Source organism: Microtus pennsylvanicus, chromosome 3 (genome assembly GCF_037038515.1).
Source record: "Microtus pennsylvanicus isolate mMicPen1 chromosome 3, mMicPen1.hap1, whole genome shotgun sequence".
Taxonomy (NCBI): Eukaryota; Metazoa; Chordata; class Mammalia; order Rodentia; family Cricetidae; genus Microtus; species Microtus pennsylvanicus.
Genome location: NC_134581.1, coordinates 60,856,565 through 60,873,073, shown reverse-complemented (window position 1 = coordinate 60,873,073; position 16,509 = coordinate 60,856,565). Strand labels below are relative to the sequence as shown.

Sequence of the window (16,509 nt, the reverse complement as noted above, 5' to 3'; positions counted from 1 at the left end):
GGCCAGCTTCTCTTTTTAGCTGTAAAGTTACTGATCTTATAGGATTAGAAACAATTGCAAATTGGTCATCTAAAGGAAATTTGAGATAAACATTACATCTCAAGATGGTTAATTAGCAATGGCTGATGCTGTAGGGGTAGGTAGTTAGTAGTGATGGTTCCTGCCTCTGTGACTGTCATGCTTTTTTTGTAAAACTTCTGTTTCAGACCGCCTTTTAAACACCCTGTGAACTATTCTCCCTTGGTTTGTATGTCTGTCACATTGGTATTTACCCAAGAAGATAAGAAGAGCATATTCTACTGAGCTACATTTTAAAGATGATTGTTTCTGTGTTTAGTTTTTCAATATGTGTTCTAGATGGTAAATTAGTAAAGTTGTTTACTTTTCTTTCTGTGAGATTAGTATAGGAAACCTACATTTTTATGTATAGCTTTTTTTCTGCTATTACCTAGATTTAAGCCACCTTAAAATGTATCTCTTGATCCTAAAAATGTGTCATATTCTAACACTTTCTGAAACTGTGATGATGAATCTTACTATTTATAAAGGGGAATTTATTGCATCCTCAAAATACACATTTTTTAAAAAGGTAGAGTTTATTGGGCACATGAATTTTTAAAAACTTGATTTTCTCCTCCCTCCTTTAAGCCTGCTATTGTGGTATAATTTCTTGCTAAGTTTTTTTCTTTCTTTAGAGAAGTTGTTTTTACAACATATTCCCTAATGCAATACATTTTGGTAATCTTCATTTTTTTATTGTTTATAAAGGTATACATTTCATCCAACTTTAAATATTTACATATAAGTCTGGAACATAATTTCTTACGATTTTTTTTAAAGCAGCTTTTTTTTTTTTTTGAGTGATTACTTCCCTCCTCCTTGTTTTTAAGACAGTGTCTTAAAACTGGCCTGAAACTTGCTATAGTAGACTATGCTGGCCTGGAAATTCTAGGAATCCCTATATTAAATTATATGTTCTGAAAAAGAAGAAAGTCTGTTTCCTTAGTGCTAGTATTAAAGGCTTGCACTACTACACCCAATTGTCTATTTCTTTTTTTTTTTTCCGGTTTTTCGAGACAGGGTTTCTCTGTGGCTTTGGAGCCTGTCCTGGAACTAGCTCTGTAGACCAGGCTGGTCTCGAACTCACAGAGATCCGCCTGCCTCTGCCTCCCGAGTGCTGGGATTAAAGGTGTGCGCCACCACCGCCCAGCCTCTATTTCTTATTTTATAGATCTGTGATTATTTTTAAGTTAGCTGTGTTCTAGATTGCCATAACTATAACAAAACTACCTAAAGTAACAACAGATCATTGGCTCTGTTGCTTTGCTTCTATGAGAAGGTAGTATATCTTTGTGGTTGCCAAAAAAGGGAGGATGGGATGTACCTTTTCGAGCATGGCCCACTAACCTAGTTCTTCCCACTATGTTGCCTTCACATGAATTTATTAATGGGCTGATCTATTGATAAGGTCAGAGCCCTAATGATGTAGTCCCCTTGTACCTTCCACAAGCCTTATATCTGAAAATTGTTGCTTTGAGATCCTAAGCAAAAACCTCTGAGAGCCACACCAATTCCAGACTATAGCACTAGTTCTTATCTAGATCATCTTTTCCAAAGTAGAATTTTTATTTATTATGTCTATTTTTTAATTTTCTGTTTCATTGGTTTATGCTTTTATGTTTATATATGTAATACGTATAATTGGTGGAATTTATTGTTTTCTTTGTTATCTAATATGATCAGTTTATGAATATGCCGCACATTATTTGATAAAAAGTATTCTGTTCAGAGTGTATAGTTTCAAAATATACCCACAGTGCCTACCCTCTTTGTTACATTGTCTTCATTATGTTTTATATACTGATCTGTCTCAGGCTGAAAACGGTAGGCTAAATCTTCTATTCCTTCATAATTGTGACTTTAGAATTTAAAGGAGCACTCTATCACATTTAATGCTTCTTATCTTTAGTTATTAATGTTTTTTTCCTTATCACTTTCATTTGTTTTATATACTTTTGCTTAGCCTTTTATTTTATCTTCACTTAAATGTTTTCCATTAAGTATAGTTGAGTCCTATTTTGAATAAATTTGGAAGTATTTTTCTTTCATGGATAAGTCTTTATTATTGATTTAATAGGTCAGTTATAACTTTTTATTTTTTACAGAACTATACCACCATATCCAACTTAGTCAATTTTCAATAAATAATATCTAATTAATTAACACCCGTAACACAGCTGTCAATCATTTTGCTCTCCTCTTCTTATGTCTGTTTTGAGAGCCTTTTTTTTGTCAGAACATGTAATTTAATAATATTTTGCTCTAATCCCAATTTTGTATTCACCTTTGATCTAAATTTATTTGCTTAGATGAAACTTTTCTAGCAGGCAGTAGGTAGGAAGGACTTAAAGATACTCAATTATCTGACTTCTTTCTGTAGCCTGGATATTTGAGGAACCATATTAAATCTGTGATTCAGGAACTGTAGAAATGCCTCAGCGATTTGAGAGCATTGGTTGTTCTTGTACCTGCATGGTGGCTCACAACCCTCCATAACCCCAGTTCTAGGATATTCTGCAGGCTTGCACATTGTGCACATAACATGCACACAAGCAAAACATTCATATACATAAAATAAAACATGCATATACATAAAGTAAATCTAATTTTTAATTAATAAATCTGTGATTCAGATTTTATTGAAAATACTGTCTTATTGATATCTTTATGTAGTGTTGTCTATTGCCATTTCAATCCTTTTGTATTTGAATTATTTGATCTTAGTTTAGAAATTCTCAGACTTTTCTGATATAGGATATGATTTCAAGTTGATCATTAGAGATTAGTGATCTATTGTACCTATACTAGGCTCTTTCTGTAAATTCTTGTCTTACCTTTGTGTTTTGAAAAGTTATCTTTATGATTTTTATTAGCCAGGTTTCACTATTTTGTTTCTCTTGTTTAGGAATTTCAGGTATTAGTTGGGTTTTTGTTTTGTTTTGTTGTAGATTTTTCCCTTCTTCTTGCCTGTCTTGTTTTACCTCTGACAAATTTTTGCTTTTTTATATTTGTTTTATATCTTATTTTCCCTTAAAATTTTGTGGATTTCTTTCTTTCTTAGGTACCTTGTAAGTTATTTTTAAGTGAATTTTATCTTCTTTTATTAGTTACATCATTTGTTTGTTGATATATTTAATACATGTTTACTCAGTACCCACCCTTTACTTATCTTCCTCCAATCTATTCCACCACCATTCCCACTTTCTACATTTTATGTCTTTTTGTTTGTAACCCGCTGATTTTTAACCATTACTGTAGCTGGAGGTTTCTCTCCCACCCGTTAGTTCCCGAATAACCTCTCTGAGACTTAATAAGCCTGAGATAATTGGCCAAAGAGTTTTGTAATTAATATTAACTAGTTCTTACAACTTAACCCATTTCTGTTATTCTATATTTTACCACAAGACTTGTGGTCCATTACCTCATTTTTTTTTCTTCTCCTGCAACTGCTGGAACTGCTGGTGCCCCCCTCCAAACTCCACCTTCTTTCTCCCTGTATCTCTGCTTAGATTGCCCACCTGGCTCTATTCTGCCTGGCTATTGGCCAAGTCAGCTTCTTTATTAACCAGTGGTAATAAAACATATTCACAGCACACAGACTGTCTTTGTGGCCCCAAGTTTGAAACTATTTTGTGCACTACTGAAGACAATGACTGTCCTTTCTTTAGAGCTTATCAGTTGGAAATGGTTCAGCATAGAGGGATTGGGCCCCATAAATGACCCCCATCTATGTTAGGTTTACAGGCCCAGTGCAGGCAACTACTGCTTTGCAGTGGTAGGTGGCATGCCTGAAGTAAGCATTTTACAGTCTTTTTCCTTATGGTGTACTACTCCTTGTGTAATGTTCCTCGAACCTTAGATGGGATGTTATAAATGTCCTGTTCCGGGTTGAGCTGTCAACTATCATTTATTCTAAGCCTCTTCAGTGGCAAGGAGACTTTCTAATCACCACTGTTCACTGCAAAGAGAAGTTTCTCTGATTAATGATGAGAATAGCATTTGTCTATGGAAATATTTAGAATGCAATTGTCTTGTCAGTTAAAAAACTGTGAGGTCTTCACTCACTCACCTGTGACCGCAGGCTTTTTTTTTTTAAGATAGGTTTTTTTAAAAAGATTTATTTATTCATTTGTTCATTTGTTAATATATTATGTATACAGGGTTCTGCCTGCATGACAGAAGAGGGCATTATAGGTGGTGTGAGCCACCATGTGGTTGCTGGGACTTGAACTCAGGATCCTGGAAGAGTAGCCAGTGCTCTTAACCTCTGAGCCATCTCTCCAGCCCAAGACAGGTTTTTATTACATAGATAGATCTCGATTGTAATAGACCAGGCTGGCCTTAAGCTCATAGAGATCCTCCTGCCTCTGTCTCCCAGTCATGGGTTCTTGACCAGACTTACAGTACCAGATGTGTACTCTCTCCAATGGAGCAGAAAGCTTTTGTAGTGTTAGAAGGTGCTGTGCATGCTGCTGAGGTAGATACAGCATTAGAAGTCTTATCCAGTTGTGAACCCTAAGAACTACAGTGCCAGCTTCCAGACAAGATGTGCCCACTGGTGTAATACTGACACATGTTATGGATTGTAATGACTGAGTTGTTTTGATTCTTATTTTGATTCTGACTTGATATGCATTTGCTTTATTATTGTACCTTTGTATAGGTGTTGTATGTTTTAATTGATTCATTTTATATATTTGTGTTGAACCTCCTCTCCATCTGTGTAACATAGTTTTGTTATGGAAAGCCTGTTCTTGTTTGGTGATTAAAGCAATGTTTTATTCCCCTTCTCTTTTAACCGTTTAGATTCTGGATTTTTAGCTTTCTCTTTATAACTCGTTCTTCAAAGGGAATTTCTTCCTATCCTTTTGCAAATTTACTTTCCTCTAGAAGTAATGACTTAAACAGTGAGGTTCTTTATTTTCTGAGGCAGAAGTTTCACTCTGTAGCTAAAGCTGGTCAGGTTTACAATTCTCCAGTCTTGACCTCTCCAGAACTGAGATTCCAAGTATGAACTACTATACTCAGCTTCTCTTTTTGATTTCCAACTCCAGGTATCCAGGTAGATCTTTTCTTTGTGCTGGTTACTGGTAAGCATAAGGCCACTGTCAATTTTATCCTTTGTGCTTCTTCAGGTTGTTTTTTTGTTTTGTTTTTGTTTTTGTTTTTTTTAAAGCTGAGTTTATTCTTGCAAATGTTTATGGTGAATTTCTGGGATCATGTATCACTATCAGTTTTTCTGACTGGGTAATTTGAAGTTTGAGTGCATTCTTTTGCAATTTTTTACTAGGTTTTATGTATTTTTATTCTTCTTTGTTAGTTTTTTGAGAATGTCACTATATATTTAAACAACATGAGGAGTTTATAGGTTGAATATCTTAAAATATTACTTTTTCGCCCTCTAGCAATTATACTTGTTTGGGAATATAAGGCCATTTTGTCTTGAGTTTCCTCTTCAGTTCTACAATTAGTAGACTTGTGCCATTATTTAAAAAAGCATTTACCAAATATCAGAAATATAAGAGGGGACCAAGAGTGGCACACAGCTCTACTTCTAGCACTCAGGAAGCAGAAGCAGGTGAATCTCTGTATGTTCCAGACCAGCCTGACTTATGTAGTGAGTTCCATGCCGGCAAGGGTTACATAGTGAGTCCCTAATTTAAAATAATGGGGCTGGTTCCAGGACAGCCAAGGCTGTTACACAGAGAAAACAAAACAAAATAATGCGGCTGGAAAGATGGCTTAGTAGTTCTTGTATTGCTCTTGCAGAAAACATATATTCAGTTCCCAACACCTTTGTCAAGCCTCTAACCACTGATTGTAAGTCCAGCTCCAGGAGCATCTCACACATTCCCAGACACTTCACTCACTTCACAAACCCACACTCACACACAAGAAAGTATGTGTATATAGGCATCTTGTAGGGCTAGCACCAACAGTGGCTTGGTGGGTGTAGTTTTCCATATAAGAGGCCTTAGTGGATGACCCCCAATGTGGTAGAGCCCACCTCTTCAAAAAGATTTACTACATCAGCTGTCATTGGCCCAGTTGGATCAGAGTCCACCTTGATAAAAAAAATCTCTAGACAGTTTAAATTTTTTCAGTTCATGCCACCATTCTAGACCACCTTCTTTCTTCTTCTACAGAGAAGGAAAAATATTTAGGTTTATTATTCATATACTAGAAGAAAAGGCCTTATATTCAAAGTGTTGTTCTGCTCTGGTCTGATTTCCTAGCACAAAATTCATGTTTCTCTGAATCCTCCTAGAGCCACGGAGCACAGTTACCATACCACTACTGAATTTCCGAATAGCCGTCGTCTTCAGGAACAGCAAAGTCTCAGCCTTCCGAGTACCCTCTGCATTTTGGTGTTTGCGTGTGTCACACACGTTGGTGCCTGTGTGCCCTTCAGTGGAGCCTAGCCAGTAACTCTAGATGTTGATCTTCAGTTGTGGTCCACATTAAATTTTGTGAGAGAGTTCTTTAATAGGGGTTGAAATTCATTGATTTGTGGGGCTTGTTGGCTAGCAAGCACCAGCAATCAGCCAGTCGCTGCCTTTTCCAGTGTACACCACCCTGTCTGGTGTATCATCATCGTCGTTATCATCATCAGGTATTTGGGTTCTGGAGCTAGAGCTCAGGTCCTCATGCTTACTTGGAAAGAACTTTATGGACTGAGGATCTCTCAAGCCTATAATTTCTTTTTTCTTTTTTTCTTTCAGTGTCTACATCTTATAACCAGTCATCTTCAGTTCCGTTCTATAGCTATGCCAGCATGTATATTCTGTACCCCAAGCAAGGCTAAACAGTGTGGATTAGCAGTATATATGAATTTGAACAAAAAATAAAGTCTCCACATTATTTTTCTGAGAAAAAAACTATGTACACACACACGAGATAAATGCCCATGTAATTCTAGAGTTAGACTGACATTTGAGTTTAAAGTTCTTTTGAGGAACATAGTTATAGGTAGTGAATATATTCTTTTAAATCACATATTAAGTGCTACCTCTTTTATCTTTAAAATTGTATGATTGGTGCTATTGACTAGATAATTGATTTATTACCATTATTAAAGTTATTTATGAATTGGTCTAGTACATACAGTGACCTTTACAGATCTTCATTGGACAGTGTGTTCTTTTGAGGGATATGTACAAAACTATGAAACATACGATTGAATTGTCAAGATTTCTGTAATATTAACAATTTTCTCATGTTTCTACTCAAGTTTTCCTCACACTACTCTTAAGAAACAACCATTCACTATTCTAGAACTTCTTAGAAATATAATTAATTAGTATATAACAGGAAAAATTCTTTTTTAAAACTGATATTGAGGTTTCATCTCTGGAATTTTGACTCTTTTACATAAATTTTTGCTCTCCATTTCTCTTTTTCATCATGTAGAGTACAGTTATAATTACTATTTTAATATCCTTCTAATTGAAAAACTTTTCATACAGTGTAAATGGCTTGATTTTTCTTGTTCTGGATCACATATTTCTACTTCTTTATATTTCTTTTTATAATTGTGAATTTTTTCTGGTTAGTTGAAGTATTTTTTTCCCGATTAGTATTCTATATACTATGGTTTTTCTGGTAATGTTCTAGAGCTTTGTTCTGGAAACAGTTTGATTTTTTTTTTTCTCCAGGCCTTTCAAAATCAGTAGACCCAGTCAGTATTCAATGGAGGGTAATTATTCTTGACTTCTGAGGCAAGTTCATCTGTGTACTCAGCAACCTGTGCAGCATAGAGTTCAGTTCCTGGCTCTTGAGCCCTGACATCATTACTAACTTTATCTTTAATCATTTCAGGTGGTTCTATTCTTGGTCTTGGGTTGTTTTCACATATAATAGTGTTGATTATTACTAATCCAGATATACAAAGGGAACCTTTTCTAGATCTCCAGATTTCTTCTATTATTTATCTCTGTTATTTGGTCACTAGTTACTTTGCCATGAACGTTTATCCTCATTTCCCCTGGTTCTTTCTCTCTGTGTCACAACACAGAAACCAGTAGTAATACCCTGAGGTAGTAAGCTGAGGCAGGTATATGTTACCTACTTCTTTTCTTTCTTACCTGTTGTCTTCAAAACTGTTTTCTGTCTGTTTTTATCCCTTAGATGCGGATTTACTGCACTCTATATTAGTCACAGACATCTGTTTTTAACATCTCTGACTATTTTCTGTTTCTGTGCCATAGTCAAGCATATCAAAAGGCTAAGGGATATTTTAACAGATGAAATACAAGAATATTACTTGAATAAGTAACAAGAATCTCAGAACTGAATTGTCCTTAGAGGAGTACATTAATTGCTAAATGAAATTGAAGTCCTTGTTTGATTACATAATTGTTTATAATTTAGAACATAGGTGATTCTTTAGTTTTTATTCAGTGTGGCCGGCCTAGCTTTTTTATTTGTTTGTTTGTTTTTTCAAGACAAGGTTTCTCTGTAGCTTTGGGGCCTGTCCTGGAGCTAGCTCTTGTAGACCAGGCTGGCTTTGAACTCACAGAGATCCACCTGCCTCTGCCTCCCTAGTGCTGGGATTAAAGGTTTGTGCCACCACTGCCTGGCCGGCCTAGCTTTTTTAAACTTTGAATGGACATAACAATAATCTATAACCTATAAAAAGGATCCCCACCTTAAGGCACAAATAAAAAGAGGTATAGAAAAATAATATTCTGTGTTATCTTATTTCTCAGCCTCATATTCTTTTAAATTTGTCTTTGAATGGTCTTGACCATTTTCCTAAGTTACCAGATGAAAGTCTTGCTAAATTGCCAGGAAATGTGAATTGACAGTTGCTGAGTTGTAATTCAGTCATGCTATCATGTGTTTACTTGGCTTTAAGTCTGTCTCATGTGTAATTCCTACAGACATCACAACGATTTTCTTCAGTTGATGAGCAAGCAAAGCTCCATAAGGCTATGTCTCAAGGAGAGATTACAAAATTGGCAGTAAGACAGAAGTCTTCAGATTTGGACATAAGGTATGATGTTTATAAAAAAAATATGAATAACTAATTTCAATGATTTTATTTAACTTATATACTGAGTTTTTAATTAAAGTTATTTGCTTTAATTTACAATTTACAACGAGGTCCTTTATTTTTCTTTGTATACTAAGCCATGAATTCATAGAACATGGACTCTAGCAACTAACCTTTCTGTTAGTTCTCATACATTATATGACGTTATGCTTCTCTTAGTAGAGCAGGCTGGTGCTTCAGTTGGCTTCCTTTTTTTTTTTCTCCCCTGATCATTTCCCTTATCTGTTTCAAGAAGCTTTTTCCAGGAGTGCTTAGTAGAGTCAATCCTCATCAACTCTCTTTGCAAGAATCTGGCCCTTATCTTGTTTACAGTGATGCCCTTGACATGTTAGATAAAGTATATCTTCCTGTTTTAACACAGCAACCTTGTAAGGCATTTCTTTTTGAACAGTGCTCACTCCCTTGTTGTCTACAGTATTACCCTCCCTGTTCTTTAAGGAAAGGTCTAGAGAACACAGAGCAGGTGCTGCTCCTCTTCCCCTCCGTGTTTGCCATTTTGATGAGTCACTGGAATATGGCTTTTGCTTCAATTTTTAGGAAATGAGTAATTGCATTGCCAAGTACATAATAGCATATACTGAGCTTTATCTTGTGTGGGTAGCAGTGTATTTTGGGGGAAATTTCTTAATCATTATATGACTTACAATAATATTGTAAAAGAAGAGAGATTAAATAGGATGAGATTGCTATCTTCTATCTTTGGACTTGTAATGTATTCTGCACTAAGTGCTTTAGGAAAATACTTTCAAAAAAGAATTTTCTTCTCTTTAAAAGTGCTTATGGGGAGGGGGTTGGAGAGATGGCTCAGTGGTTAAGAGCATTGCCTGCTCTTCCAAAGGTCCTGAGTTCAATTCCCAGCAACCACATGGTGACTCACAACCATCTGTAATGAGGTTTGGTGCCCTCTTCTGGCCTACAGGCTTACATGTAGACAGAATATTGTATACATAATAAATAAATAAATATTTTTAAAAAAGTGCTTATGGGGAGCTAAGGTGAAGCAGCAACAAGTTCGCTCTGGAAGAATGAGGATTTGAATTAAAATATATGCCCATACTGGGTGGTGGTGGTGCACGCCTTTAATCCCAGCACTTGGGAGGCAGAGGCAGGCAGATCTCTGTGAGTTCTGGTCTACAGAGTGAGTGTCAGGACAGACTCCAAAGCTGCACAGAGAAATCCTGTCTCAAAAATAAACAAAAATACACACCTTAAAAAAAAAGTCTGGGGGGCTGGAGAGATGGCTCAGCGGTTAAGAGCATTGCCTGCTCTTCCAAAGGTCCCGAGTTCAATTCCCAGCAACCACATGATGGCTCACAACCATCTGTAATGAGGTCTGGTGCCCTCTTCTGGCATGCAGAAATATATGCAGACAAATATAGGCATACATGCAGAAAGAATATTGTATACATAATAAATAAATAGATATTTTTTAAAAAAAATCTGGGGCTGAAGAAATGGCTTAGCAGTTATGAGCACTTACTGCTTTTGCAGAGGACTGGTGTTCAGTTCTCAGTGCCCACAACGCGACTCCAGTTGTTTTGCTTCAGTTCCAGAGAATCCAATGCCCTCTTCTGGCCTCCAAGGACAGTAGACAATCTTATAGTGCACATACATAAATTGCAGGCTTTTAAAATACTCATACACTATATATATGCGTGATCTAGGTCACAGCAGTAGCCTTGCACTATGGAGGGAACAGAGACAGAAACATCACTGGGACTTGCTAGTCTCTAGACTAGGCTCTAGGTTCAAGGAATAAGACAGAGGTAGAGCAAGACACCCGAAATCCTCCTTTGGCCTCTGGTACACATAGGGATATTCATTGCCATGGACAGGTGGATGCATACACCCAAACACACACACAAAGAGAGAGTTCATGGGATTTTCATTCATTCATTCATTCATTCATTCATTCATTCATTCATTCATTTATTATGTATACAATATTCTGTCTGTGTGTGTGCCTGCAGGCCAGAAGAGGGCGCCAGACCCCATTATATATGGTTGTGAGCCACCATGTGGTTGCTGGGAATTGAACTCAGGACCTTTGGAAGAGCAGGCAATGCTCTTAACCACTGAGCCATCTCTCCAGCCCGATTTTTATTTTTAAATAAATACCTTTTAAAAATATTATATAAGCACATGGGCTCTTAGAGAAGATGTCATGTATGTTTAAAAAATGTTTTTGGGAAAAAAAAGTTTTTGTTTCTTAATTATAGACCACTTTTTATAGACTGTAGAGGAATTTACAAGGCTTGTCTGAGCTATAGAGTTTAAGGTCAGCCAGGGCATCTTATGCTTTGCTGTCAAAACGATTTCTTCACTTCTGCCCTCATATCAACACTCAAAAGTTTTTTTATTTTAGAGCAGTTAGGATTTAGATTTTTATTTTTTTAAGTTATTGATGTACAACCTGAAATGTAATTAAAGTAATAACTATATAAGCACTCTGGACTATGCCCTTAGCTAATGTTCAAATATGTAGTGTCTGTGGGTAATTATAGCAGACAACTCAATATAAATAGAATCATTAAAACTTTCATAGTGTACTAGTGAGTGGACAGATTTAAAACTACCTTGAAATCATGATTTTAGTGAGTAAAAATTAAAATACATATGGACAAAGATTAGAAAGAAATTGCTAACGATATAAAGGAACTTTTTTTTTTAAAGAGTTGTTAGTTATTTCTTTGAATGTGTTTTCTTCTTTGTAAGCTTCATGCGAGATATAACAATGAACAGATGGCAGTTTGGTATCAAGAAGCTTAAGCTGAAATCCTAGTTCCACTGTTTTGAGACTTTTATTTTATCAATTTTTTTTTTTTTTGATTTTCAAGACAGGGTTTCTCTGTAGCTTTGGAGCCTGTCCTGGAACTAGCTCTTGTAGACCAGGTTGAACTCGAACTCACAGAGATCCTCCTGTCTCTGAGAGTAAAGGCTTTCACCACCACTGCCTATCAAATTATTTAATTTGTCAGGTTTTTGTATTTTATATTCAAGATGAGGAATTGGGATATGTGGCTCAGTAGTAGTGTTGCCTAGCATATGTCCAGCCAGGAGTTTGATACCTTGTACTGCTCCCCCAAATACACACCAAAGTTAAAATAGATTACTACATAGGAAAAGTATATAAAGCTTAAGAGGATACATGAATATTACTGGAACATCTGATTTCTATCTTACCTTTATTTTGCTTTAAAAACAGACCCCAGAGAGCAAAGATGAGATTCTGGGCCAAAGGGAAACAAGGAGAGAAGAAGACTACTAGAGTAAAACCTGCTCCCCAGTCAGAGGTCTCGTCACTCTTTCCTGGCTCAGATGGGACATCTGCTAATCCCTTTTCAGATGGTAAAAATGGACAAAGAATGGAGCTTCTTTAATTTCTATTACTCATTCTGAAAGTGTGTTGTGCCTTTCCTCTTCACAATGACAATCCTCTTGGAATGATATTTTAATGAGATGGGACTAGTGTTGGTAAATGCTTCATTTCTTAGTAAAGCAAGGCATACTCTTCTTGTATGAGAGCTCCAAGAATACCTGGTGTAGAACAGTGAAGCAAACCACTTCAGTGATGATGAGTCTTGGACTAGCCTTTGTCTTCTTTTTTTTGGTAATGCTAGGGTTTGAACCCACAGCCTTGTGCATGCTGATGAGCACTCTACCCATTGAGCTGCATCCCAGCCCTAATCATTGTTTTCTAAATTGTAAAGGTTTAACCTAGATTCACTTATATCATAAATACAGAATATCCTTAGTAATTCATAGCATTAGCTCACAGTACCCGTTGAGTGCTATATAAACCGTAATAAATGTGAGATATATTTAAAATCTATTGATTTTTTTTTCAGAACAGTTTTTCTTGTTTTGCTATGATTATTATTCTTGGTTTGTAGGTGAGAACACCAAAGTACAAGTTGGTATCTATTTACACATATTGAAATGAGAAGATTTGGATTTGAGTCAAGGCATTTGAACTCCAGAATTATTGCTTTTTTGTTGTTGTTGCTATTGTTTTGTTTTTCTTGTGTTTTTTTTTGTTTGTTTTGTGTTTTGTTTTTAGGAAAAGTTCTCTCTGTAGCTTTGACTGTATAGATTAGAACTGTATAGGTCAGGCTGGTTTTGAACTCAACAGAGATCTGCCTCTTTCTCTCTTGGGTGTGGGATTAAAGGAATGCACCACCACACTCAGAAAGAATCACATTCTTTTCTAAAAGAAGTCTTACACTGTAACCTAGATGGCCTTGAATTTGAGACAGTCCTGACTCCAGCTTGGCAAGGAGTTCCCATTCTTAGCCACTGTAATAGTTATGAGGAATTTACCATGTTAGTTACCTTCCTCATTGCTATGGCAAAATACCTTATCAAATCAATTCTTAAAATGAAGGATCTTCAGCCTGTTCTACAGAGAGAGCTCCAAGACAGCCAAATTCTGTACTTTTTCTAACCTTGACTCTGTTTGGGAAAACTTAATTGCCCCCATTGCATTACTCAAATGTTCATTTTTTAATATCATTATAAACTTATCATTTTCAGTTATTATATTCTAATATAATTCCTCCCAAAAGGAGTGATAAGGCTCATTAACTGAAAATATACATTATAAGCAGATGTCATTTATATAAGAGCAAAAGCAAGCCAGGTGAGCTACTTGATTCCCTACAGACAGTATTGCTGATGGGTTCATGGATGTAGACTGTAATAAAAGTTGTAATTATCAAATTCTCCTTGTTAGTTGGACTTAACATTTAACTGGATGCTCCTTCAAACAAGGCTAACAAAGTTACAGCTAGATGAGCAGCATTTAATATGCTAGTTTGTTGCATATTCTTCTTGTTCATCTTTGGTACTAAGTGTTTTTACAGTAAGGATGAAGATTTTCAGTATTTTTTTTAACTAAGTATATCTTTTTACTTTACCTGGTTTGAATTATAGAATTAACTCAGTATCACCCAACACCTCCTTTGAGCCCAGAACTGCCTGGGAGTTCCCGAAAAGAGTTCAAAGAGAATAAGGAGCCTTCTCCAAAAGCAAAGCGCAAAAGAGGTGTGAAAATCAGCAACGTGGCTTTGGATTCTATGCATTGGCAAAATGACTCTGTCCAAATCATAGCAAGTGCCAGTGATTTAAAAAGTATGGATGAATTTCTTCTGAAAAAGGTACACTTTGCTTGCTGAGTTAGCCTTCGAGCAGATTTGACTTAAGAATGCTTGTGTATACAGGATAGGCTGTTGTGAAAAGACAGGTTAAAATTTCTTTAATAACTCAGTCATTGAAGGTTTAGATAATAGGAAATGCACAGACAGAATTTAAAGTTTTAGTCTCCCTTGTGATTTCATAATTGTCATATATGAAGGTGAAGTTTATTGTATATTTGTAGTTGTTGTGTTAAAAAAAACTATAGAATCAACATGTTAGAAGGGAACTTATGTGATCTGGTATACTGTCCTTTTCTTAAGCTCTATGATGACCAGTGGCTTTTAATTTTAGAAGAGTCATTGCTTAAGAGACATTTTAACCATTGCATTTATATCTTTTTGATGAGTTGTTAATTTTTCTGTGATTGGTCCCTAGATGAATGACCTAGATAATGAAGACAGCAAGAAGGATACATTAGTGGATGTCGTATTTAAAAAAGCCCTGAAAGAATTTCGGCAGAATATCTTCAGCTCTTACTCATCTGCATTGGCGGTAAGCTAAGACCATGTTAGGAGATATTCACGGTTCAGCATAGCCTGGAATTTTAATCAGCTATAAAGTCAGACTCAAGGGTGCAATTCTTAGAACTTGCTCAATTACTATGTTACTTCAACTGTTAGGACTTGCTTAATTACTGTATTAGTTTAACTGGTCTTTTACTCATACTTAGTAGTTTATATTGCCTACATATTATACTATAGTGGGTCTTTGCAAATACTACAGAGCATCTTGAGCTGGTTCATTATAAACTATGTCGAGCTCCTAACCTATCCTGCAGTACAAGTTGAATCAGTCTTTAAGAATGTCTTTATAGGGGCTGGAGAGGTGGCACAGGGGTTAAGAGCATTAGCTGCTCTTCCAGAGGACCTGAGTTCAGTTCCCAGCACCCACATGGCAGTTCACAACTGTCTATAACTTCTGTTCCAGGGAATCTGACACCCTCACACAGATATACATGCAGACAAAAGACCAACGTACATAAAATATAAATAAATAATTAAAAAAAAGAATGTCTTTATAAAACTTAACTCTTTTTTTTGCCTTAGATGGATGATGGGAAAAGCATACGATACAAAGACCTGTATGCACTGTTTGAACAGATTCTGGAAAAGACCATGAGGCTTGAACAACGTGATTGGAATGAATCTCCAGTGAGAGTTTGGGTTAACACATTCAAGGTGTTTTTAGATGAGTACATGAATGAATTCAAGACTCTGGATAGCACAGCTTCAAAGGTAAATGAGTTACAGTTTGGTTTCCATTAAATTATAAATTTTGTTATAAGGAACCTGTCTAGGAAACATTTTAAAATTAATATTAGTGTATATTATTTGTGTAAAATGATAGGTTTTGCCGGGTAGTGGTGGTGCATGCCTTTAATCCCAGCACTCGGAGGCAGGTGGATCTCTGTGAGTTCAAGGCCAGCCTGGTCTACAGAGCTAGTTCCAGGACAGGCTCCAAAGCCACAGAGAAACCCTGTCTCGAAAAACCAAAAAAAAAAAAAAAAAAAAAAAAGATAGGTTTCATTATGGTTTTCCTACATCTATGCAATATATTTTGATTACTCTGTTCATGGTGGCACATGCCAGTAGTCAAATTCTGAAGAGGATGAGGCAGGAGAGTAATAGTAAAACAATGTATTTCAAGAAAATATTACAGAGAACATGACAGTGTATCATTACTTCAAATCTTCCAAACTATTCTAAGTTTGCCATGTATTTTTTTGAACTTGTTTCATTAAACCTATCCTTCTAATTATAACAATGTGCCCTCAATATTATACTTTTAGCTCTAATGAAGATTAATACATGAATTGACTTCTGAAAAATATGGTTAAAGGTGAAATGAATTATGTGTGTCACTTAGCTTTTACCTAAGAACCTACAAATTAGATCTCTCTTGAAAAAGTTTTTAGAAAAAAAAATGTATTTTTGGGAAATCTAAACATCAGTAATATTAAGTTTTACTTTTTGGTCCTGTTAGTTACTACTTGATATTTTAATTAAATAATAATTATTTATAAAATAATAAAATTATTAAAATAATTTTAATTAAATCTTGTTTTAGAGTTAGCAAATACTTTGTAATCTCTGTTACAAAAGAGATAGTTGGATAGGAGTTAAGAACATAGCACAGTTGCTAGAGTGCTGCCGAGTATGTATAATGCTCAGAGCTTCAGTACCATATAAAACAAGGTG

General features: G+C 35.7%; 1 protein-coding gene and 1 long non-coding RNA gene across 9 annotated transcripts in view; one reads left to right on the top strand and one right to left on the bottom strand.

Annotated features, from left to right (window-relative positions):
- LOC142845978 (uncharacterized) overlaps positions 1–16,509 on the bottom strand; it is a 109,449-nt gene that overhangs the window by 42,816 nt on the left and 50,124 nt on the right. The window lies entirely within an intron of this gene.
- The window catches only part of Myo9a (myosin IXA), a 194,820-nt gene that overhangs the window by 142,757 nt on the left and 35,554 nt on the right, over positions 1–16,509 (top strand). For all 8 annotated transcript variants that reach the window (XM_075965681.1, XM_075965679.1, XM_075965680.1 and 5 more), the window contains 5 exons: positions 8,943–9,055; positions 12,321–12,463; positions 14,048–14,271; positions 14,687–14,803; positions 15,358–15,546. In XM_075965681.1, coding sequence (XP_075821796.1) covers positions 8,943–9,055; positions 12,321–12,463; positions 14,048–14,271; positions 14,687–14,803; positions 15,358–15,546 — 786 coding nt within the window. The remainder of the gene's footprint in view (positions 1–8,942; positions 9,056–12,320; positions 12,464–14,047; positions 14,272–14,686; positions 14,804–15,357; positions 15,547–16,509) is intronic.